The sequence below is a fragment of the Mauremys reevesii genome, linkage group 14 (genome assembly GCF_016161935.1).
Source record: "Mauremys reevesii isolate NIE-2019 linkage group 14, ASM1616193v1, whole genome shotgun sequence".
NCBI classification, from domain to species: Eukaryota; Metazoa; Chordata; order Testudines; family Geoemydidae; genus Mauremys; species Mauremys reevesii.
Window position 1 is genome coordinate 38228440 of NC_052636.1, and position 26257 is coordinate 38254696.

The following is a 26257-nucleotide window of genomic DNA, read 5'->3' on the forward strand; positions in this document are numbered from 1 at the left end:
CCTTATGGATGCTCTGAGTGTGTGAAACAATTCATTGATAGTTCAACCCTCATCTCACATCAGCGAATTCACACAGGAGAGAGACCCTACACGTGCTGTGAGTGCGGGAAAAGCTTCAGTTGGAGCTCACACCTTATCAGGCATCAGAAAATACACGTAAGAGAGAACTGTAATAAATGCCTTGACTAGGGCTGAGCAAGGATTTTTTTTTTAATCACATTTGCTAATTCCCACATAGTGATCTTTGCACCATCTTCACCGTGGTGTCTCAGCTCCCCCAGATGAGTTGCCTGCTTCTGCCTTTTCCAGCTCACCCTTCTTTGGGGTCAGTCCTATGATCTTTTCTATTGAGCTGTAGGAGTGTATGTCATAGAACCATAGAATATCAGGGTTGGAAGGGACCTCAGGAGGTATCTAGTCCCTACTGAAAGCAGGACCAACCCCAACTAAATCAACCCAGCCAGGCTTTGTCAAACCAGGCCTTAAAAATCTCTCAGGATGGAGATTCCACCACGTCCCTAGGTAACCCATTCCAGTGCTTCACCACCACCTTAGCAAAATTAGTTTCCTAATATCCAACCTAGATGGCTCCCACTGCAACTTGAGACCATTGCTCCTTGTTCTGTCATCTGCTACCACTGAGAACAGCCAAGCTCCATCAGCTCCAGGTGGGAGAGAGGTTTGATTCCCAACAAGCTACACTGAGGCAAAAACTACCTGTGTCTTCCATCCACAAGGGCGGTACATGGCGTTGGCTGCTCAGGTTAGTGATCTTGGTGTAAAAAGACAATTATAGTTGTAGTGCAGATGCAGCCCAGGTGCAATGGTTGGCATTAGCTTTCCCCTTGACCTGACCTAAACTCCATCACTTTCCCTAGTCTAAACAAACCCTGAGCATCACGGTTATACTGTTCCCCCATTTCAAAGCCATTGTTAGTCATCGAGTTCTCCCTTGGGGAACAAATTGTTTCATTCTCAGTTGCTCTGATGTTGCTTCACATTGTGCTGAAGAGCAGATATTTTTACTACCATTTTCCTCACTTAAAATATATTGAACTATAACAAAGAGCAGGAACAGGGCAGGGATAGGGCAAAACATCATTTCACCCTCTGTAACAACAGAAGAAGATAGTGTAAGTCAGAGGGATTCCCTTATTCCCCATCACCATCCCAATCCCCCCAGTTGTTCAATTGGTTAGGTCAATATTTTTTTTTTAGGGGCTGGGAAGATTTATACCCTAGTAAATGAATTGTAAATAAGAAAAATACCCATGCATTGGGCTCCCAAAGCCATTGTGGCCCAGGCGCTGCAGGAGGTCGCGCCTGAAGATATCTCCTTCCTAATCAGGTGCATGTTGCCTATTGTTTGGGAAATGCAATCCCTAGCTAGGTAGAGATGGGGAAAAATGGAAGTGACTTTTCTCTTCAGCTCACCCCTGGGAGATGCTGCAAATGTGTAGAAAATGGGATCCGTGTTGAATGTGCTATAGCTGCAGAAAGATACCTATTTTTAATAGAGACCTTAGCTTTGTTGTCTTACAGGGATTCTAAGCCGCACCTGAATTTAGTCCCTAATTTAAATCTGTGCCCCCAGATTAAAGAAATAAAAGGGCATAGTTGAGGGAGGTGTACCTCACTGTCGCTACTGATCTGTTGTGTGGTTGGTGAAGAATTCTATGCCAGAGAAGTGTCAAATTACTCCAAGTAAGGTCAAAGATTTGACAAGAACTCAGGTAGAAATTGCAGGTACTAGTGGTTGATCTTCACCCCTGAGATGGAAGCTATGGTGACCTGTGGCCCAGGTAAACTATTTTTAGAACCCGGCTCCCTAGTTAAGTGACATTGATCACACTCCTGGAGGCTGCCATGATTAAATTGGGCACAAATGTCTTTTACCATTTGGATCCAAAGTTTCATGAAGCACAAAGAGAAACAGCTGATTCCTTCAGAGCCATTCCATGCCTATGGGTCCCAATCTGGCTGCCTTGTTGGACAAGAAGCACTTCCCTGCTGGCCAAACAATGGTAGCCAATGGGGGAATATATCAGATGCGAAGTTCAGACTGCAGGATACTTGAATGCTGAGTCCAAAGTCTGTGGTTTCGTCTCTTAAGTCAGGTCTACACTATCCGTCGGATCAGCGGGTAGCGATTGATCTATCGGGGGTTGATTTATCGTGTCTAGTCTAGATGTGATAAATCAATCCCTGAGCGCTCTCCCGTCGACTCTGGTACTCCAGCACCATGAGAGGCGCAAGCGGAGTCGACAGGGGAGCAGCAGCAGTCGACTCAGCGCTGTGAAGATGCCGAGGTAAGTCGACCTACGTACGTCGACTTCAGCTCTGCTATTCCCGTAGCTGAAGTTGTGTATCTTCGATCGATCCCCTCTCCTAGTGTAGACCTGTCCTTAGTTTTCTCTTGAGTCTAATACATTTGTATCACGTCTCTGCCTCCTGCTTCTTTGAAAGGTTAGAAAGTGTGAAAATAGAGCACAGGTGGTTCTACTTCCTCAGCATCTTCCTGCTGGGGTTTCCCCTCCTCATTCTCACTCATGGTCCCATCACCGGATGGGAGACAGAGAGAATGAGACATAGGTCACACCTTGCACTTGAGAGAGAGGAAATCTATGCCATTACCTGGTTCCTAAACTGCAGTTACAGTTCCTACTCTGGGTGAATCCAAAGCCCGAGAGGTGCAGAGATCCAACCCCTTATTATCTTAGAAATGTTTTGTTCCCTTTTCTATTTTTTGTCTTTCTTTTTATGAAGTTGGCAACCTCCCAGCCTTTCTATTAGATTGGGATGTAACAGTGTGGCTCGATGAGGGTGTGAACACCTCTGAAATCTACAAGGGGAAGATGCTAGGAAGAAGAGTTCCCCAAATCGTAATAGCCTTAAAACCCTGCCCTATGGAATGACTGAACGCATGCGCCTCACCTGTGCAAGCATCGCAAGGAATTGAGTGGTCAGATACGTATTGTTCAGCGAGAGCTGTTTGAATTCTTTTACTAATGTGTCTCTTAAGGTCTGTATGTGTTTTAGGGCGAGAGGGCGAGGAGAAGTATTAGCTACATAATAGTGAAATCTAAGGAGAAAACTGTAATTAGCTTTGAGGTTGTGGGCTAAATGTAAGCAATGATTAGGTTTCGGCATTGAAATATTCAGCTGGCTAAATCTGGGTTTCACTGCCTGGGTGAGAAATCTCTGGGGTTTCAGCATCACTGAATGCGCACCTGCCTTCTTGGGTTGCTCTTTCAGGATTTATAGGGGTTGGTTTTTCTGCTGTATTAATCTGATGGTTGGACTAAATTGACGACTTGATTCCAGCGCAATATCCTTGTTAACTCATTGATTTCCTGATTTGACCTGAACTTTATCACTGTGTTGTTTAACCCTTAGCTGAGTGGTGTCTATAGTCATTTAGCCTTAGTGACGTGCGCTCTGGGATTATTTGTTCATGTTAATAAAACCTGTAACTGGGAAATTGAGTCATTTCTTTCAATAAGCAACCGGGGCTGGAACTTTTCTTTGTATATTTCCCTTTAATTCAATCTCCATTTTCTTCATTTCACACTGTTCTAAGTTAAGGAACGTGGAGCAACAAAAACTGACACAAACCTGTTGCTGCCCCATTCGGTGTCCATCCAGCAGGAGCAGAGAACAAACCCCTCCTGGAGCCGGGATTGTCACACTGGACTGGAAATACAGACGCGTGTTCCCAAGCTTTGCTGTCTTTCTCCAATCATGGCATAAGGGTGACACCTACACCTGCTTGTAATCACGCCTGGCAGGAAGGAGATCCCCATGTGCATTGCCTTGGGAGCAGGGGGATCTGGGGGACACTGGGGGCTATCTACCCAGAGCTCAGGAGCAATCTGCTCAGGGGTGATGCAGTAGAAAAGAGCTGGGTGCTGCTTTCCTCACTTATTTCTCCTTATCCCCTTTCAGTCTCTCCTCTTTCCCTTTCTTCCCCCTCCCCCACCCTCTGGCAGGGAGACTTGGTCACTTCCCTGCTCCCAGGGGCGCTCACTCTCCCGTAGCTGGATTGGCCCCTGTGAGCGCTAATAGGAGCGAGAGCCTGGATGCGGGTCAGTCCCTGTAGCGGCCCTGGGACACACAGGGGCAGGAGGAGGAGCAGAGATGGGGCTAGTTCCCACCTCAGACAGTCCCTGGCCCGGTGAGTGCGGCAGCTGCAGGCTGGGTTGGGCTTGAAGGAGCCAGGAAGGGGCTGGAGCAGTGGGGGGGCTGGTAGGAAGGAAGCAGGAAAAACAAGGAAAGAGCCGTGGGGCAGCTCCTGGTGGCCGGACTTTGTAAGGTACGAGTCACTGCTGATGCTGCTGCCTCCAGTGTGCGCTGGGAGCAGGGGCTGAGCTGAGGTGGGGACTTTCTCCAGCTGGACCCAATCCCAGGCTCTGCTGCCCTGGCCAGGGCCGCAGGCACCAGGGGCCAGAGGGCCCCAGGGGCAGCCCTGGGTGGGCAGAAGAGAGACTCCACACATAGGTCCCAGAAGCTGAGGGTCTCGCAGCCCCTGGGGATCTGCTCTTGGGTGGGGTCTGGACAGCGATGGAGCCCCTGCCTCATGCTGCCTCAGGTGCAGTGTGAGAAACTGCTGTGTGTAGGAATTTGCTACTTATGGTGCATTGAGCAGGCTCATGTGAACTGAGCATGCTCAGTAAATCTGCTGAAGCCACTTCCCTTCACCCTGCCCTTTCTCAGAATCAGATTCTGCAGATTGCTATTTACAGGGTGTCATAAACGTATAGCTACAGGTAGCATAAAATACCCTGTAATGGGTTAAAAAGCTCAGATAACCTGGTTGGCACATGACCAAAAGGACCAATAAGGGAAGAAAATACTTTCACATCTGTGGGGGAAGGTTTTTGTTCTCGTATTCCTTTGTTCTCTCTGGGTCAGCGAGGAACCAGGGCATGGAAAATACATCTCCCTAAGCACATGGCATAGAAAAACCTTAGAGTTCTGTCCATAGGCAGGTCCTTGCATAGCTTGCTGTGTCACAAGGTGTATCTGCCTTCTCTCAGTGGGTCGATTGTAGAGCTGATGGTCCGTAATGGGCCATCAAGCAGGCTAGGCAGAACTGACACCAACTTGTCTGGTTGGGGTGTTCCCTGGAAGCAGAGCACAAGTTTGAAATACGGGCAGCATAGAACCAATATTCATAACATCAACTACAAAAATGATACACAGTCAGAGAGAGCATAATTATAATCAGCCAGTCAGAACCTCTCCATAGACCCCTTACACAAGAGACTTTCTACAATATTGGCTGCGAATATAGAACAGTGGTTGCAATGGTGATCTATACAGTTACAGATTATGTCAATAATGTCACAGGAGGTGACACGGCATCAATGAAATTGGAGCTGGGGCAGCAAAGAGCCACCAGATGTTCTGAGGGCTGGAGAAAAATGCCTTCTAGTGAGCATTTGAAAGAGCTCAACCTGTTTAGCTTATCAAAAGAAGATTGAAAGGTGACTTCATTGAAATGCTGAAGTGCCTTAATGGAGAGAAAGGACTGGGTATTAAAGGGCTCTTTAATCGAGCAGAGAAAGGCATAACAAGACCCAATGGCTGGAAGATGAAAAGAGACAAATTCATATTACAACTAAGGCACAAATATTCAACAGCGAGGATGATTCACCACAGGAACAAGTTACCAAGGAAAGTGATGGATTCTCCATCTCCTGATGTCATTTCATGAAGACTAGATGCCTTTCTGGAATGTGTTTGCCCCAAAAGTAGCTATGATTTCCTACAGGAGGCCTGTGATATGCAGGGGGTCAGATTAGATGCTCTAATGGTCTCATCTGGCCATAAAGTCAACTCATTTCTGAAAAACTGAGTGTAGCATTGGGAGCAGCGTCTGATGTTTCCCTGTCTAGCTGGCTTGCTGCCTAGAACGAACGCTCCTTGAGTGGGGTGATCCACAGGGAGTAGCTCAAACCTCCAAAGTGCCTGGTCAGGGGCAGGACATTAGCCCAGCAAGGGAGGGGTGTGGCAGTGACATCACAAAGGCCTTTTGCAGGACCTCAGCCTATTGGTCCAAGGCGGTGGGGAGGTGGTGACCTCACAGAGAGATGCTGACATCAGCCAGGCAGGACAGGGGCGAGGGGCCAGGGAAACCTCAGAGACCCCTGTGGCTTTGCTTCAGCAAGTCTCCTTCTCCAGGTCTCTCTCTGAGGACTGAGAGTATTCGGGTTCACGGACGTGAGCACCAGGAGGAACCTCTTTCGAGTTTTCTCCTTCCCTCTTAGTGATTTTACTAGAAAACAGCCATCCCTGTTTAGAAGGTAAGAGCCTCCTGGAGGTTTGAAACTAGTTCAGTCTGATCCATCTGGTGAGAGTTGAATTCTAGGCATGGAAAACACGAGCTTAAAGAGGCAGAATTTTGTCCTTTTTGTTTCACCTTTTCCTCCATCCCTCCCTTCCTCCTTTCTCTTCTTCTCTTGCTTATTTTGTCCTTTCTCCTGTTCTACTCCCAACACAGGGAAGAGAGGGGTGTGTGTGTGTGTGTGTGTGTGTGTGTGTGTGTGTTGCGGGGGAGGGCTCTGCAGCTCCCACTGTGGGAGGTCCACCCAAAAATGTGGGGCTGAAATAGTGCTCAGGCAGTCAGGGCCGGATTAACCTTCTGTGGGTCCTGGTACCAAACATATTTGTAGGCCCCTATATAGTCACTGTGGGCTCCGAGTGTGGGCCTGGTGGGGCAGTGCCATTGGTGCCATAGCAAACCCGGTACTGAACCTCAGAGACATTTTTCATTTTGATCACACACCTCTCCATGACTGTACGCATTGCTATACACAGCTCCCTCAGCCCCCGGGTTTTCTCATTGAGCTGTACACCCATGTGGGTTTACCAGTGTCCACAGTGAGCAGAACTTTCATAGTGATCAAGGAAACTCCCCACAGATTTATCTCCTTCCTCATTCAGACCTTCTCTAGCCATGTGTCCAGTACCCCCCATGTCACCAGTCACGGCATGTGGTCCTAGTCTCAGCTCAGTTCTAAAGCCGGCAGACACCTGATCAGTTCTGACAGATCCCTCCCTCAGCCCCCATCCTGCCATGTGAGCCAGCCACCTGCAAACACCATCTCCCCAAAGTCAGGACTTAGCCCTTGGGAATCTGAAGCCACCAGCCTCTCTCCCTCTGCTCCCATCTACATGCTAGGTCTGCTACCTGGTCACCACCACCTCTCCCCATGCTTGTTTCCTTTCTACTTTGGACATGCTCCCACCCAGCTGGAAGCTCCCTCTGCCAGCCTGACCTGCTCCCTCTTTCCCTGCTCCCCCTGACATTCCTGTCCTACTGGTGACCTCTGTTCCTTGAGGTGAACTCCAGTGTCTTTAGCTGCTCTAGCTTAATGGCCCCAGTAGTCACAGAGCCACTTGTAGCTTCTCTGGCTACAGCCATGGGGCCAGTTCCCAGAGGCGAGCCTTAGCCAGCTGCAGCTACTAGCCGCAGGAGGGGTGGCAATGCCAGGGCTGAGCATGCTTGAACCTTGCAACGGCAGCACTAGGGACTCTAAATCCTCAGCCCTGGCCCTAGGCAGCTGCAGACTCTGGAGTTAGGCACTTCCCTCCTCTAGGCCATGGCTTTAAATACCTGCGATTCCCATCACCTGCAGCAGAGGCCACCAATTCCCACACCCCCCTCAGCCAGCACCTAGTCGTGCAGAAAGTGCAGCCTGAGTGATTGTGGAGGCTGGGGTGGCAGGAGGTTCCCGTCCCTGAGGAGCAGCTCTGCAACAAGCTCCCGTGCTTCCCAGTTGGGACATTAGCCGTTACTGACAAGGCTTGTCTGTGATCTTTTTTTTATCTCATTGTTAGGTGTGAGAAGTATAAACTGTTTAATAGGTTCCATTAGTTGGTTAATAAGATGTTTATGAAGTAAATCACTGGCTTTAAAATAAGATCCAATCTGGAGCATATGAACTATTGACCCCTGGACTCCATCTCTCAGAGGGGACTTGTTTACCATCAGGGGACAGGCTCAAACCAGTCCAAACCGGTTTTTCCCGCCAAAACCAGCCCTCAGCGTTCCATCTCCTCAGCACTTTTCCCGCCACAGAAGTGATATAAGGACGTGCTCAGCGCCTGCGCGGGGCCGTCCCCCCCCCCCCAGCGACGGCCCCTCCACGGTCGGGTCTTCCCAGTGCTCCCGAGCCGGAGAGTGACGAGCCCCCTGGGTCCCGCCGTGAGACTGAGGAACAGGAGGCCTGTCGCCCCCATTCCTGCCGTCCTGTATCCCTGGTGTCCAGCCTCCCACGGAGCCCCCGGGGAGTGAGAGACCCCAGGGGGGGCACTGGGGCTGGGCAGGAAAGTGACTCTGCCCCGGGGAACCTGGGAGAAGCCTCAGAGCTGCCTCAGCCCCAGTGGGATTTGGGGGGCAGAGACTGGGGCCTGGCGGGGATCCTGTGGTGTGGGGGAGATGGGGGGCGTCAGGCAGGGAGGGGAGAAGCTGGAGTTGTAGGGGGGTGAAGGTCGGTGGGACGCGGGGGGGTGTGTGTTGAACTGTCTTTGGGCAGCCAGGAAATTCCCGGGGGGGGGAGTGGCGGGCGGGGGGAGGGGGGTTAATTGGATCCTGTCCCTGTTTGTGCCACTTGCCTCTCGCCCCCGATACAAATTCTCTCTAGTTCTGCCCCTTTTCTCGCTCAGTGTCTCACCCGGGGCTATAAAATCTGGGGCAATTCCCCCCCATCCCCTCCAATGATCAGCTCTCCCGTCTCCCCCGATTTCCCCCGTTCTCCCCATGAGTCTCAAACGTCAGTTTAAAATCTTCTCTAGTGAGGGGCATTTTCCCACCCATTTTATCTGCAGCGATTTGTCCTTGTGTAGGTGGGAAATTGTTGCCCTGAGTCATTCCCCAGCACGTGGCTGCCCCTGGAGTGGGGGTGGGATGGCTCAGTGGTTGGAGCACTGGCCTGCTAAACCCAGGGCTGGGAGGTGACTCCTTGAGGGGCCCATTTGGGGATTTAGTTGGGGATTGGCCCTGCTTTGAGCAGGGGGTTGGACTAGACACCTCCTGAGGTCCCTTCCAGCCCTGATATTCTAGGAGGTGCCGGGTCTCTGCCAGGGCAGGGCAGGGGGCAGGGGGAGCTGGAGCCGGGTCGCTTGGATGGGCTCTGGCTGGGAAGGTGCAATTCCTCCTCCCGGCCGCCGGGGGGCGCTGCGCTGCGGGAGCCACGTGAGCTGCCTCCTGGCCCTGCTGCTGCTCCTGCTCTTTGGAGCTCTGGCCCTGGGGCTCCTGCTGCTGCCTGGTGGGTGCCCGGCTGCCTCCTGCTGCTCCCAGCCCTGCCCCCCCCCGTGTGAGTGTCTGCGCCCCTCCCCCGCCCAGAGCCCCCTGCCTGCAGCCCCCCGCCGCAGCCAGCCCCTGCCCCCCTCCCCCCGCCCCTGTCGGCACCCCCGGCCCGGCCACCACCCATTGCAACCCCTGCCTGCCCCCCCTTGCACCCCCTGCCCTGCCCCCATTGCACCCCTGCCCTGCCCCTAGCCCCTGTCTGCACCCCTGCCCTGCCACCCCCATTGCACCCCTGCCCTGCCCCAGCCCCTGTCTGCACCCCTGCCCTGCCCCATTGCACCCCTGCCCTGCCCCCAGCTCCTGTCTGCACCACCTGCCCTGCCCCCATTGCACCCCTGCCCCCAGCCCCTGTCTGCACCCCGCCGCAGCCAGCGCCTGTCTGCACCCCTGCCCTGCCACCCCCATTGCACCCCTGCCCTGCCCCAGCCCCTGTCTGCACCCCTGCCCTGCCCCCATTGCACCCCCTGCCCTGCCCCAGCCCCTGTCTGCACCCCTGCCCTGCCCCATTGCACCCCTGCCCTGCCCCAGCCCCTGTCTGCACCCCTGCCCTGCCCCCATTGCACCCCTGCCCTGCCACCCCATTGCACCCCTGCCCTGCCCCAGCCCCTGTCTGCACCCCTGCCCTGCCCCATTGCACCCCTGCCCTGCCCCAGCCCCTGTCTGCACCCCTGCCCTGCCACCCCATTGCACCCCTGCCCCCAGCCCCTGTCTGCACCCCTGCCCTGCCACCCCCATTGCACCCCTGCCCTGCCCCCATTGCACCCCTGCCCTGCCCCCAGCCCCTGTATGCACCCCGCCACAGCCAGCCCCTGTCACCTCCCCAGCCCCTGCCTGCACCCCTGCCCTGCCCCATTGCACCCCTGCCCTGCCACCCCCATTGCACCCCTGCCCCCAGCCCCTGTCTGCACCCCTGCCCTGCCACCCCATTGCACCCTGCCCTGCCCCAGCCCCTGTCTGCACCCCTGCCCTGACACCCCCATTGCACCCCTGCCCTGCCCCCAGCCCCTGTCTGCACCCCTGCCCTGCCCCCATTGCACCCCCTGCCCTGCCCCAGCCCCTGTCTGCCCCTGCCCTGCCCCCATTACACCCCCTGCCCTGCCCCCAGCCCTGTCTGCACCCCTGCTCTGACACCCCCATTGCACCCCTGCCCCCAGCCCCTGTCTGCACCCCTGCCCTGCCCCCATTGCGCCCCTGCCCCCATTGCGCCCCTGCCCTGCCCCTGTCTGCACCCCTGCCTTGCCACCCCATTGCACCCCTGCCCTGCCCCTGTCTGCACCCCTGCCCTGCCACCCCATTGCACCCCTGCCCTGCCCCAGCCCTGTCTGCACCCCGCCCTGCCACCCCCATTGCACCCCTGCCCTGCCCCCAGCTCCTGTCTGCACCCCTGCCCTGCCCCTATTGCACCCCTGCCCTCCCCAGCCCGTCTGCACCCCTGCCCTGCCACCCCCATTGCACCCCTGCCCTGCCCCTGTCTGCACCCCTGCCCTGCCACCCCATTGCACCCCTGCCCTGCCCCTGTCTGCACCCCTGCCCTGCCACCCCCATTGCACCCCTGCCCTGCCCCCAGCCCCATTGCACCCCTGCCCTGCCCCAGCCCCATTGCACCCCTGCCCTGCCACCAGCCCCTGTCTGCACCCCTGCCCTGCCACCCCCATTGCACCCCTGCCCTGCCCCAGCCCCTGCCCTGCCACCCCATTGCTCCCCAGCCCCTGTCTGCACCCCTGCCCTGCCACCTCCCTGCCCGCTGCCAGCTCCTGTCTGCACCCCTGCCCTGCCACCCCCATTGCACCCCCACCCACAGCCCCTGCCTACAGCCACCTCGTGAACCCACCTTCTCCCCCTGTGTGAGTGTCTGCACCCCCCCGCTCATCCCTGCCCACAGCTGCCCCCTGCCACCCTCCCCCACCCGCAGCCTCTGTCGCCCCCGCCTCCACCCAGCCCCTGTCTGCACCCCCTGGCCAGAGCCAGCCCCTGCCATCCATCCTGCCACAGCCCCTGCCACCCCCCTTGCCTCCTGCCACAGCCACTTTCCCCGCCACAGCCTGTCTGCACCACCTGCCCACAGCCAGCTCCTGTTGCAGCCAGCCCGTGTCACACTCCCTGCCTCCAGCGAGCCCTGCCCCACGCCCCTGTCTGCAGCCAGCCCCATGTCCACTGGTGCCCTGCAGTTCTCATGGCACTAACCCTGCACACCTGCTTCAATGAGGGGGGCAGGGAGCAGCTGGGACCCACACATGTGCACACCCTAGGGTGACCAGACAGCGAGTGTGAAAAATCAGGACAGAGGGTGAGGGGTAATAGGATCCTATATAAGAAAAAGACCCCAAAATTGAGACTGTCCCAATAAAATTGGGACATGTGGTCACCCTAGCACACCCCAGGGAGTGGCGGGGACCCACCCATGTGAAACGGAGCTCAGTTCTAGTTCAGGCCCATCTTTGTAAAAAAGAACTGTAGGTCGGGTTAACATACATCTGTATTTTCCCAGAGATGTCAGGCTTTTAGGTTCTTAAATTGCTGTCTGGGTGGTAAATTTTAAAAATTCCTCCCGGGAAAATACAGACGTAATGGTAACCCTATTGGTACAAAAAATCCATACTGTGGCACATCTCTTCAATCAGAACTTTTTATAGGGAACCGGTTGTTAAGATTTTTAGCAGCTCATCACTGGAAGGGAGGCGCACGTGTCCCCCGTGGGGACTGCCCAGACCCCCGTTTCCCAATCCCAGTTGTTGCCCCCTAACTACCAACACAGTTGCCCCCAACCATCAGTTGCCAGTCACTCGCCCATCCCCCACTGCTGCCCCCTTCCTTTATCCAGGGACCTTTCAGCTCCCCCTCCCGCTCCCTTTTAATCAGCTCCTCAAAGGGCTCCCTGCTGCCCATGGCAATGGTGGGGGTGGGGGGAACCATTACTTTGTATTTATGTATTGGACAGTCATATAAAATCCAGTCCAACAGTCCCCCTTTTCCACTAGTTCGTTAACAGCAATATAAAATCCCCTCAGATCTTGGTGTTTTTCTCTCATGTTATCAAATACGCAGTTTGTGACACATTTTCTGTGCAAATCTCAAAGATTCATATAAAATACCCTAAACATTTGCCTCACTTGTCTCTAGTTGTCTGTTCCCAGTTGAATATGCCCTGAGATTTCCCCCTGTCTCTCTAGTTATAAAAGACCAAGAAAATCTCAGGTTTACACCTTTTCTCAAATTCTTGAACCTGGATATAAAACGTTTGCAAATGTTGCCCATTTCCTCTTTATTCATTTATCAAATATTGATGTGAAACACTCAGATTTTACCTCCTATCGACAACTGATATAAAATCCCTCTGATTTTCCACTTTCCTCTCTCTAATTTGCAAAATGGATCCAAAATCTCTCAGATTTCCACCCTTTCTCTTTCATTTCTGAACGTTGCTCTCAAAGCTCAGGTTTTGCCTCTTTCTATGTCATTATCAAATGTCAGTTAAAAATCCTCTTGGGTTTGGGGCTGTTCCCCGTGTTTCTAAATCCCAGCAATTTCTTCCTTCGAGGGAACCTGTTGCCCTGAGTTCTTCTCCATCTTGGATGTTGTAGGGGGTGAAATTGCCCAGAGATCATCTTTCCCGTCTCCTTTGAGAATCATTTGTTCCCTCCTTTACCTCTGTTAAAAAGTTTGCGGAAGAAAGAGACCAGAGAGATATTTAATACACATCAAGGCCAGAGGCCTCCCCCTGTTTGGGGATCAGTAGTTCCCAGCTGGTAACGGGAGAGTTGGCTGGACCCTTTTCTTTTCTCCAGCTGGCATGGGATGAGGAGGTCACTCTGAGTGCAGTGTGGGTTCAGAAGTATCCCAGACCCCATGGCAAATGGCCTCTGTGAGGGGTTGCTTCCTCCAGTGCTAAGATGCAGCCACCCCTGGGGTGGATCCATGGTGGCCATTATTTGCTAGTGACAGGCCATGGACATTTCTTATCTATTTTGTCCCTCCAGGCCTTCCATTCTCCAGTTCAAGAGACATCCCCCGGGGCTCCCTCTGCCTGTGTGACTGGCCAGCAGGGGGCGGTGGTCACTTTCTATCCACTTCTCAGGCACTGTGAGGTAACAGTGTTGCTGTGTGGGGGTGGGGCTGTGGGGAGATAGCAGCTGAAGGGGATTGTGGCGGGGGCCTCTGGGTGGCTGGGCAGGGGGTACCCTAGTGAGGTTGGTGGGTTCTGGAGATTTGGGGTTTCAGGGGGTGGGTGTGATGTGCCCAGCCCTGAGGCTGTGGGTCCTGGAGGTGGGTATCGCTGGGGGCCTGGTGGCTGCAGAACAACCGGGGTGGGCGTCTCTTGGGGAGGCGGGACAGGGGGTTAGAGGGAGCCTGGTGCTGTGCCAGGGGCTCTGTCTGGGCTTCCCCCGCAGACTCCTGGGATCGCTGCCGTGCCCAGTGCACAGAGTGTGTGTGGGAGAATCCCCGGCGCTAGGCCAGGGGCTGCCCCTGTAAAGCATCAGGGGATCCCGCAGGGGGGAGGAGGGGGTGCCAGGCAAAGGGCAGGGCAGATCCTGCTGGAGGGCGGGGGGGTCCTAGGCAGGCAGTGAGGGACTGAGTTCCCAGTGGAGGTCCCTTTTGGGGGGTCTCTGGCTGTTGGGGTCTCTTGGTGGGGGGAACCCTTTGGGATTCCCAACCTGGCAGTGACGGTCTGGTGGGGGTTGTCTGGCCAGTGGGGCTCTGAGGGGTATCTGAGGTCCCTGGCCAGAGACTCTGGGGGCTGGATCCCAGGGAGTATCTGGGGTGGGGGCTGGCTGGGTCTCTGGGGGCTGCTCCTCTCTTCTTCTCCCTGATTAGCTTATGCCAGAATCCTGGCTCCAAGCACTGCCCGACATTCCCCGGCCAGGCCCAGTCACTGTGATAACTTTCTAGCCACTTATCAAACACTGTGAGGTGAAATCACAGATTTTTGCTCTTCTCCCCTCTTGAAAACTGCAGGAACTTCCAGTTCCATTCTCCTAGATTGTCCAGTCCTTGTCCTGGATCTGGGGAGAGATGGAGGTGGGAGGGGGGTCAGCGCTGCCGCACAATGGTCTCTTCCACAGCGTTCTGGACTCATTCTTTCTGAACTCTGTTTTCATTGAGACCATTGTTAATCCACAGTCACTGTATGGAAAGACAAGGAGTGACTCCGGATGGACAGTGGGGCTAATGAGATCAGCAATTCTCCCTGTGAGGAGGGGCTCTCGTTAGCTGCTCTCCCCAGAGAGCTAAAGGAGGGAAGCTGCTCAAACGCTCTGTCCCTCTCTGCTCAGGATACTGGGGTTCAGCTTCCTGGGTCAGACGCTGCAGCCTCCATTGTGATCTGAGAGACCAGGCTTAGCAGCTGCTGCTCCCCCAGCGGGGTTCTGTGCTGGGAAGTGACCTGAATTAAAGCTGCTTCTCTGCCCGGCCCAGGGGATGACTTTCTCCAGCTGGTCCTAGCCCCCTAGGGCAGCCCTGGGCCCTGTTAATACTAAATTCTGAGCCAGAGTCTCCAGGTAACTGACAGATCTCAGGGAAAGTGCTGGGGACTGGCATGAAAGTGACTCTGCACAAACAGCCCCTCCTCATTTCTCCTCCCAGTAGCAATTGCCAGGAGAAAATCCAGCCATGGGAGAGCAAAGCCCCCAGGAATGGGACTTTCCCAGCCAGAGGGACAGGGAGAGAGGATGGGGAAGGAGAGACTGAAAGGGGCAGTGGGAGAAATGAGGAGGGAGAGATTTCCAGCTCTCTAGTCCACCCAGACACATGTATTGCTGCATCCCTGGGCAGAACCACTTTCCAGTGGACAAAACAAGGATCAGACAGAGGAAAAGCCAGTTCCTGACTCCATATTCCCCCTGTTGGGATGTGGCTGCCGTGGGGTCAGTGTCCGAGGGAATCCCCCACAGTGACTCCTTTGGTTCTGCTCTTTTCTAGCCTTGTGTTCAGAGACTTTGTTAGGGGGTGAGGGGAGGGAGAAGGGAGGTTAAAAATGTGTCTGGGCTTAGCCTGGCAGGAGGGGCCAGATCTACATTGTAATAAACAGACTGAGCATTTCCCAGCATGGCAGAATCTAGGGTGTCTCTGTGCAGGGAAAGGGCCTGGGGGAATTGTGATGATAAATTAACTAAAACCGGTTCTGAAACACCCACAACTGCCCTTCTCCCCCAGACAGGCTGCAGAATGACGTCCATGTTTTGCTCCAGCTCATCCCAGCCTGGCGTGGGACAGGGAAGAGAAATTGCTGCAGTGGAGCCAACTCAGGTAGAGATTATCAGGGGGTTGCTGGTGGGTTCCTGCTGGAGGAGAGGGACAGCAAATACACCGGAGATGGGAAGTCTGGTTTGGAGGTTGGAGCGGGGCAGGAAATTCACAGCGTGGGGAAAGGAGGAGGCCAGGGTGTGGCAAACCTGCTGGGAGTTAGATTCTAGGAACAGACCCAGGAGGTTGGGAGGTGGAAATGCCCTAATTTGTGAAGAAAGAAAATAGCCCACCTACATGGAGCTAGTCAAAGTGACCAGACTCCCAGTGCTGGAGCCTGAGCTCACTAACCAGCGGCTGCTGTGAGATATGAAGGGGACACCCATGAGTCAGGCTTATTGGAGCTGCCTCTCCCTTCATATCCCGCTCCTCACAATGAGGAGGTTATTGGGCTTCCTACCAGGGAGCTCTCCCTGGACCCTGCTAGGGGCTCCATCTCCTGTATCAGTCGGTGGCTAGTAGGTGTGTGATGGATCTGCTGGAAGAGACAAGGGGCTCTCTCTTCGTCCCCTCACCCTGGTATTTGCTGGATACGCTGAGCGGGGTCGGGGTGGGACTCTGTTGAGTGGGATCCACCCAGAGCTTCCATTTGATTGGCTCCTCTCTGCCACAAATAGTGGGGCTGTGAGTGGGGCAGCAGGTCCTGAATGTTGGAGTCTTGCTCTTTCAGGGGCTGGTGACCTTCGAGGAGGTGGCTGTGCATTTCACCAGGGAAGAGTGGGCTCTGCTGGACCCCGCTCAGAGAGCCCTCTACTGGGATGTCATGCAGGAGAACTATGAGACTGTGACCTCGCTGGGTAAGGGTTCCTGTCCCCTCGGATCTTGGAAGGGGAAATGAAGAGTGAAGGTTCACGCCAGCCCCACAATGCCACCTCTACTCTGTCCTGTTTCAGCATCACCCCAATATGCCAGTGACACACACACTGCCAGAGACCCTCCCCTGCTGCAGAACACTTTGGGAACAGAGCACAGGAGCCGTATCGCACAGTGTCAAATAGCTCCTGTTTGCTCAAGTGAAACTGGGGGTTAGGTCTGGCATAACTGTTCCATACCCCTAATCATTTTTGTTGCCCTTTTCTGAACGTTTTCCAATTCCAATATATCTTTTTTTGAGATGGGGCAACAACATCTGCATGCAGTATTCAAGATGTGGGTGTATCATGGATTTATTTGCTGTTTTTACAAATAGGATATATGATATATTCTGTCGTTTCTATCCCTTTCTTAATTATTTCCAACATTGTTCGCTTTTTTTCACTGCTGCTGCACACTGAGTGGATGTTTTCAGAGAACAATCCACAGTGACTACAAGATCCATCTCTTGAGTGGAAACAGCTAATTTAGACCCCATCATTCTGTATGTATAGTTGGGATTATGTTATCCAATGGGCTGCTCTATGTGCTATCCTGACATCTAGTACTGCTGAGATCCTGCATTCAGTGATATCCCTGCCCTTCCTGTTCCCTTTCTCCACTGAACCCCACCAGCCCATGCTTCCTGTTCCCAGCTTCCCCAGGACTCTCTCACTGTCTCTGAACCTCTCTGTCAGCAAGAAGCAGTGCCAGGGAGACTTGTCCACTGTCTGGAGTCTTCGATTTTTGGGACATGGATTTACTTTCTCTGTGTTGTAAGAGGCTCTGTCATAATGAGTGTCTGTGACATTACCCAGAGTACAATCTGGACTGTTAAATAGCTGTGTCCCCTCAGTTCTCCAACCTGGGGTGCCTTTTCCACTGTTTTCCCGCGAGAACAGCCCCTCTTGTCACACAGTCTCCAGCATGTAACTCTCTCCCAGCTACACAGTATTGAGTGCTGCTAGATAGCCACTCATGAATTACACCTCAGGAGAAAACCAGCAAATTCTCAAGTGCCCAACTTTCCCCCAGAAATGTGCGTCTTGCACTGTCCAGCACGCTACTGAACAATGCAAGCTCATATGAAGTCTGTCATTTCATCAGTGGAAAATGACATGCACCAGCTTGTTATCCCAAATGGAGTTTCCAACACACTTTAATCCAAACACACTGGTTAGATAAACAATAAACCAAGATTGTTAACTACCGAAAACTAAAACTAGGTCCAGCCAATGAAAGGGGCACTCCCAGGAGAGACTGTATAAAGGCTGTAACATCAAAAAACTTTGTAAACCTGAGAGAGCTGCCTTGGGGACAATGACAGGGAGAATCCCCCAAAGTGACTCCTTGGATTCTGCTCTTCTCTGGTCTCTGATTGTTCCTTCCAAAGTGAAGTACTTTGCACTTGTCCCTATTGAATTTCATCTGATTTAGTTGGGTTTGGTCCTGCTTTGAGCAGGGGGTTGGACTAGATGACCTCCTGAGGTCCCTTCCAACCCTGAGATTCAATGATTCTATGATTCATCCTCTTTCCTTCAGCTCATTTCTCCAGTTTGTCCAAATCATTTTGAATTTTAATCCAATCCTCCAAAGCACTTACAACCCCTCCCAGCTTGGTATTGTCCACAAACTTGGTAAGTGTAACAGAGAGACTGTTACTGGGAGGGTTTCACCATGTGTCAGAGGGTTACACCCTGGTGGGAGGGGGCTAGGCCTGTACTGGGATAAGGTCACTCTGTGCTTCACAGTGTGGCAGAACCTAGAGTGTCCATTAGCAGGGGAAAACCTGGGGGGAATCAGCTTCTGGAATGTACAAAAGCCCCGTCTGAATTCTTACCCCTTGCCCTTTTCACCCCAGCAGGCTACAGAATAGCGTCCATGTTTTGCTCCAGATCATCCCGTCCTCCCAGGGGGAAGGAAATGGTTGCAATGGAGCTGGCTCAGGTAAGGGATTCTCAGGAAGCTGGTGGTGGGTTCTGCTTGGAGGGAGAGGAGCAGTAAATGCATAGGAGGGTGGGAATTGCTAGAGGTGGTGGGAGGCAGGAAATATCTCGGGCAGAGAAAGGGAGAGGACAGGATGTGACAAACCTGCTGACACTAGTGTAGTTTAGGGTGTGATGGGTTGTCACCTGCAGGGGGCAGTCTGGGGCAGTCTGGGGGGCTTCTGGGAACCGCTGTGCCCTCTAACCCTCAAGCTGGGCTGGCCCTTCTCACGCTGCTTTGCTGGAGATTCAGCCAGCCTCTCCAGGGCCTGTTATCACCCAACAGGACAGCAGGTGACGCCATACACCCAACTAAGCTACCTGAGCACTTTACCTGAGCCGCTCAAGGACAGATAGATGACAACAGCCAATTTCTCAACTCCCCAACCTTGCACACTTCCTGTAGGATACATTCAGAATTATACCATCTTATAGTGCACAGGGATCTCTGTAATGTCAGCTCATTCATATAGTTCCCCTTCCCCTCGATCTGGGACAGATGTGCACAGCGAGCTTGTGCTAAACAAGCTGAGATTTTCCCCAGACACTTCACTCAAAGTACGCTGGTTAAGATCAAGCATAAAACAAGTTTATTAACTGCAGAAAGACAGATTAATTGATTATAAGTGATAACAAACAGATCAAAGCAGATTATTTAGAAAATACCGAAACTCAAACTAAGCCTAACATACTATCTGGATAGAATTTGAATTAGCAGTTTCTCACCCTGACTGATGATACAAGCAGTCCACCAAGTTTCCATACAGAAGCTAGAAATCCCTTTCCCCTGGGACTAGCACATCCCCCAGTTCAATTTTTGTTTCTCAGGTGTTTCCAGGAGTTCTCTTGTGTGGGGAATGAGACCAAGGGATGCCGTCACACCCCACCTTATGTAGCTTTTCTATATGGCGGGAACCCTTTGTTCCAAACTCAGTTCCCAGTCCAGTTTGTGGAAAAATACAGGTACTAAAATGGAGTTTAGTGTCATGTGGTCTGGTCACAGGCCCTGCTGCATCATAGTATCCATGACTAATAGGCTGGCTGAAACATTCACAGGAAGGCTAAGCCCTTCCAAAGTCCATTGTCTTTGTTGATGAGCCATCAGCACTGTCTGGCTTCTTCATTTTTCTACCTGAAAGGCTCGTTGTGAGTGTTACCCAGAGTAAGCACATTTGAAATACAGATACAGAGTCAATATCCATAACTTCAGATACGAACATGATATGTGCACACAAATAGGATAATCATATTCAGCAAATCATAACTTTTTCAGTGACACCCCACATGATGAATCTTGTACAAAATACATCATAATTATGTCCTAATCATATTATAACCATACCACTATGATGAATATGGGGGTATAGTGTCAGATAGGGCCTAATTTCAAGGCACAGGAGTTGGGAATGGAACTTCCCCTCTTTGTGGAACAGGAAATAACCCTCCCGCCAGGGCTGGGACAACTTCCCAGACTCCCAGTGATGGAGCCTGAATCTACTGGCACTTCATTAGTTACCACCAACCCCAATCGTTGTGGCAACTGCAAACTTTATCAGTGATGATTTTATACTCTCTTCTAGCTCATGGATAAGAATGTTAAATAGCACAGGGCCAAGAACCAGTCCCTGCGGGAACCTGCTAGAAAGAAATCCACTTGACCACAGTTACTATCACAATTTTTAATCTATTTAATGTATGCCGTGTTTATTTTGTATCATTCTAGTTTTTTTAGTAAAAATATTGTGCTGATCAAGTCATATCCCTTACAGAAGTTTAGGTATATTACATCAATACTATTAGCTGCAACCAAACTTTTGATCTCATCCAATAAGGATATCCCGTTAGTTTGATAGGCTCTATTTTCTCTAAACCTTTGTTAATGGGCACTAATCATATTACCCTTCTTTGATTCTTTATTAATGAATGAAATCCAGTATTGGCTGCTCCATTCTCTTGATGAGTATAGATGTCAGACTTCAGGTCTTTTAGAAAGTCTTGGATACAAGTTATCTGGACCCGCTGATTTAAACATGTCTGACTTTAATAGCTACTGTTTAATGTCCTCATGACTTCTTGTCAGAATGGAAAGAGTGTCGCCATCAACATCTTATGATACGAGTACATCATCTGTTTTTCTCCAAATCCAGGAGAGAAATATTTATTTTGGACTTTTACCTCTTCTGCATTATTTTGGATAATTCTGCCATTTCTATCTAGTAAAGTACCATTGTTAGGATTAAGTTTGCACTTAATATACTTTTAAAAACTTCCTTCTTATTGTCATTCATTGGTCATTGATTTCTGATAGCTCTCTTTACCAGTTTTCTACAATTCTGACCTTCTAACTTCTATTCTTTACTATTGACTTCCCCTTTCTTCCATATATTTTATTTGGAGAGTGTTGGGATTCCTACCAGGGAGACACCAAGTAAGGTCCAGTGCCAGCCCTATCTACTATATCAAGCTCTGGCTAGTAGCTATGTGATAAATGTGATGACCCTGCCTCCGTCAGTCAGCTGGGAGACACAAAGGTTCTCTCTTTCCACCCTCTGATGCCTCCTGGCTGCTCTAAGCAAGGTGAGGTGGGACTCTGTTAACATGGGCCTCCCGGAGCCTCCATTTATCTGGTGCTGCTGTTCCGTGAATAGTGGGGTTGTGAGTGGGGCAGCAGGTCCTGAGTGTTGGACTCTTGCTCTTTCAGGGGCCGGTGACCTTCGAGGAGGTGGCTTTGTACTTCACCAGGGAAGAGTGGGCTCTGCTGGACCCCGCTCAGAGAGCCCTCTACAGGGGTGTCATGCAGGAGAACTATGAGAATGTGACCTCGCTGGGTAAGGATTCCTGTCCCCTCTGTTCTTGGAAGGGGAAATGAAGAGTGAAGGTTCATGTCACCCCCACAATGCCACCTCTACTCTGTCTTGTTGCAGCATCCAGGGCCGGCTCCAGGCACCAGTCTACCAAGCACATGATTGGGGCGGCACCTTGGGAGGGGGCGGCGATCAGGGGTTGTTTTAGGTTTGGCCAGGCGGCTCTGCAGGGGGGGGGACTTGGGCGGTGCGACGCGGCGCTGGGGGCGGGGACTTGGACGGTGCGATGCTCGGGGGAGCGGGGACTTGGGGGAGGCGGCTCTGGGGGGGCGGGGATTTGGGCAGTGCTACGCTGGGGGGACGGGGACTTGGGCGGCACGACGCGGCACTGGGGGGGCAGGGTCTTGGGCGGCCCGACGCGGCGCTGGGGAGGCAGGGACTTGGGCGGTGCGACGCTGAGGGAGGGGTTGGGTGGCGCTTGCTGGGGCAGGGCGGTGCTCCTTTTGTTTTGCTTGGGGCGGCAAAACTGTTAGAGCCGGCCCTGGCAGCATCACCCCAACATGCCAGTGACACACACACTACCAGAGACCCTCCCCTGCTGCAGAACACTTTGGGAACAGAGCAGAGGAGCAGTATCACACAATGTCAAATATCTCCTCTTTACTCAAGTAAAATTGGGGGGTAGGTCCAGCATAATGAAAAGAAGTTTCCTACCCCCGGCCTTCTCTGAAACCCTGAGCCTTCTCTATCCAAACCAGAAAGTGCTTGGGGTGTAACAAGCAGGCAGCTGGAGTCAGAGCTGCCGGTCCAGGGTTACTTATCACACAGACACTCGGTGCGGCCTTGAATGCTGGCTGGGAGTATGCAGACAAGGGAGCTCCAGCAGCAGAACACTGAATCTCACCCAGCATTACAGATGACACAACTCCTCACTGCTCTGGATTGCACCCCAGCATGTGAAAATGGCCTAGGTTGGTAGTGACATTTCTTGAGACATGCAGAGTTTTGCTCCCATATCACCAGGTGTAATAACAATAACAGGAAAAGCTGAATATGGAAAACTGATTGTTCAGCTTGCTTTTGACCTGCATCATATTTTGCAATATATTCCAAATAAGGAAATTAACGTGCAACATATGTGTCATTGTTTGGGGTTTTAAGCTTTAAAAGGCTTGTGTGATTTTTAGCTCAGGGGGATAGTATTCCAATAGCTGTCGCCCCCTGCGCACTTTTAACCAAGAAAAGAGCCTCAGGCTGAGCTGATTCAAAATCAATCGTGTGGTCATTTTCCACAACAAGTTCAAGAGGTCCCTGTGATGGAATGTAAATGTCTTCTTCCCACCTTCCCCCTGCAGGAGAATGGCTGTTTGACCAGCTGTTTGCCTTGCTGTCTCTGAGGAACTGCTCTGTGGGTGTTCCCCAGAATTGTAACTTCTTCAGTAATCTCATACTCTAAAATCTCATAACTTTACATACAGTGCTACTACACATTTTAACAGGAGGATAATATTCAGTAGATTATGCGTTTTCAAATGATACCTCACAAGCCATACTGTGTACAAAATTGATCATAATTTTCTAGATGAGTGAACACAGGGGTATAGACTGACACAGTGTCTGTGTGTGTGTTCCCAGCAGATATGTGGGTATTTCAGTCCCTCATAAGCACAGTGTTCGGCATCTTCAAGGACCTGGGGAACTGGTCCTGGGAATTCACTGGTTTACCAAGTGTGACACTGTATGGAATTGTGAGACACTTTGGTATTAATAATAAAATAATAATATAATCTGATAAAATTGCAATGAATCGTGCTAGATATGCCATGTAAGGTGTCAGTGAAAATGTTATGATTTGCCAAGTATGATAATTTTGTTTCTATGTTTGTATCACCTTTGTATTGTGAGTTATAGATATGTAGGGTATATCTGTATTTCCAGACTTGTGCAGACATATTGACATCAACACTGCCTAGCCTGTTTGATGGCCCATTCAGGGTCATCATCTGTACAATGAGCCCATGGAAAGGCACCAAGGGGATACACCTATTGAGTCAGCAAGACATGCCGGGGTATGCCTGTGTAATGAGAACTCCAAAGCTTTTCCATGCCACGTGCTGTGAAGCTTGTGTTTGGGACACAGGAAGTACAGGCCACATGGCAAAAGGAATATAAAGGGCAGCTGCATCATCTCCATTTGTCTTCAATCCCCCTTCCTACTTCTGGAGCAACTCCTCTACAAACTGAACCCTGGAACAAAGGACTGAATGACCCATCCAAGCTATGGATGTGTTCCAGACGGACTTTCAAGCCAGCAACTCACCAATACTGCCAAGAACCTGATATATCCATTTTGGAATGTATCTGACTGCGTTCCCATTTACCTTCTTTCTGTCTTACTTTTGTTTAAAACTTTAGTTTAGATGCTAAAGGATTGGCTGGAAGGATGGAATTTTGGGTAATATCCAAACCTATACTGACCTGGTGATGTGGCTGTGACCCTTTGGGGTCAGAGGAACACTTTGTTTATGTGAGCAGAGTTTTTAAATAACCTCTCACTGTACTGGACCTAGTTGCTGATTGGGAGTCAGAGAACAGGGATGCAATAAAGGGGGCCGTGTGATTTCTTTTTTCAGCTTCTCGATAACCCGTGTGGGGGATCAGAAGCACAGTTGGTGACTGGTCGGTGAGTTTAACTTCAGTGTTAACCATCAGTTTTGGGAGCATCTGCTCTCCCTTTTTCAGCCTGTCCTAACTTTGGCATTTTCAGTGAGAACTGCCCCTGGTGCACCAGGTCACACTGAGCACTGAAGTTAAATTAATAGAATGTTTGTTTATGACCAAGTCTTATGAAATCAACTGAACTCCTTTGTTTTCTTTCATCTGAGCAGGGTTTCTAGTTTTCCAACTTGATGTGATCTCCCAGCTGGAACAAGGGGAAGAGCCATGGGTCCCAGACCTCCAAGGTTCAGAGGAAAGAGAGATCCTGAGATCTTCCTGCACAGGTGAGGAAACATTAAACCACCTCAGAATCCGTAAGTGCCTGAAGGAAACATCTGGGATGCCCAACAAAGCCCTTGGGGAGGTCTCTCAGATCATTATTGTCCCTTGCAGGGGTCATATCCTCAGGGTAAATATAGTTCATGTCTTCCTATAGATCCTAGCAGACAACAGGCAGTAGCTTCCTCCCTTCCCCCTGCGTATTTGGATGGGATGTGAAGGCTGAATTCATCCCCCTCCTCTCTCCTATTTGGGGGAAGAGTTTGGGGGAGTTCAGCTCCTGATTTTTATTTGACCTGTCTTCAGCACTTGTTTTCGTTTGGTCTTCCCCTTTCCATCCCTGTCTGAGGTTTCTGTCTCTGTCACAGCAGGTGATGCAATGGCATGTGAGAAAGAGGAGCAGAATTCTCAGCCTGAAAATGTTGAGCCAGTGGGTAAAAACAGAGCATTATCTCAAAGATCGAAAAGGAATGTGTCCAGGAGTCATGAGCAGGGAAAATCCTGGGAGATTCAGCACAGACCAAAAACAGATCAAGGAAACCAGCCAGGGAAGAAAGTGGATAAAGTTATTTCCTGTTGGGGAACTCAGAAGGTCCTCATGGAAACCACAGCACAGCAGGATATCCTCAGGCGAAAGAGAAAAAATACATGCAGGGAGTGTGGAAAAACCTTCTCTCACAGCTCAGCCCTTTCTGTACATCAGAGAATCCACACAGGGGACAGGCCCTATGAATGCACTGAGTGTGGGAAAACCTTCAATCACAGTTCGTACCTTATTAGTCATCAAACAATCCACAGAGGAGAGAGGCCCTATGAATGCCTTGAGTGTGGGAAACGCTTCACTAGCAGCTCAAACCTTTCTAAACATCAGAGAATCCACACAGGGGAAAGGCCCTATGAATGCCGTGAGTGTAGGAAAACCTTCAATCGCATTTCACACCTTATTAGGCATCAAACAATCCACAGAGGAGAGAGGCCCTATGAATGCCGTGAGTGTCGGAAATGCTTCACTAGCAGCTCGGCCCTTTCTGTTCATCAGAGAATCCACACAGGGGAGAGGCCCTTTGAATGCCCTGAGTGTGGGAAACGCTTCACTAGCAGCTCAAACCTTTCTCAACATCAGAGAATCCACACAGGGGAGAGGCCCTTTGAATGCAGGGAGTGTGGGAAAAGCTTCACTAGCAGCTCAAACCTTTCTCAACATCAGAGAATCCACACAGGGGAGAGGCCCTTTGAATGCCGTGAGTGTGGGAGAAGCTTCACTCAAAGATCAGTCCTTTCTAGACATCAGAGAATCCACACAGGGGACAGGCCCTATGAATGCACTGAATGTGGGAAAACCTTCAATCGCAGTTCACACCTTATTAGGCATCAAACAATCCACGAGGAGAGAGGCCCTATGAATGCAGTGAGTGTGGGAAATGCTTCACTAGCAGCTCAAACCTTAGATTTAATTTACCCTGGTTCCTCAACTGTTGTTACAGCTCTAGTACCCATCAGTCCAAAGACTGAGAGAAATGGAGAGTTCCAACCATTGTCCTTTTAGTATCTTATTGTTCCTCTCTCTGTTTTTTGTGCTGGCCTTTCTATTCTATCATTTTCTGCCTTTGTTTAGTTGGTAACAGTTGGTTTCCATCACTCACGTTTGTTTAAATCTCTATCCGTTGTTAAATAAATGTTTTGCTTGTTCGATAACTGTACTCAGGTGCTGTGTGAAATACAGTAGCAATGGTCCACAGTAAAACTAGTAACCTGGGATACTTGGGGAAGAGAGGATCTGGGATTTCACCGAGTATCTGGTGATCCGGGCTGGACCCCAGAGGGGGACACATTGAAGGAACTAAAGAGTTAAGATGGCTGCTGTAGCTCAGAGGAGGGTCCTTGAGTTCCAGCAGGCTGGTGAGTTTGGTCACTAACATCCAGCTGCCAAATGCAAAACTCCCTCTTCCTTGTGGCAGGTGGCAACAAGGCGACTTACAGTCCTCAGCACCCTGTGAAGGGTCACAATGTGTCTCTATGTTGATCCACCTGTCAAATTCACACAGGGAAAGCTCCCGATAGCACAA

The 26257-nt window shown here is 51.4% G+C and overlaps 1 protein-coding gene across 1 annotated transcript; it reads left to right on the forward strand.

Moving 5' to 3' along the window:
- Nucleotides 1–745: 745 nt before the first annotated feature.
- Nucleotides 746–25536, forward strand: LOC120381603 (zinc finger protein 383-like; the record flags this gene model as incomplete). The annotated part of the gene is made up of 2 exons (XM_039499755.1): nt 746–763; nt 24895–25536. Coding segments are annotated over exons 1-2 (660 nt in total), but the record flags the coding sequence as incomplete, so codon positions are not given.
- Nucleotides 25537–26257: the final 721 nt, after the last annotated feature.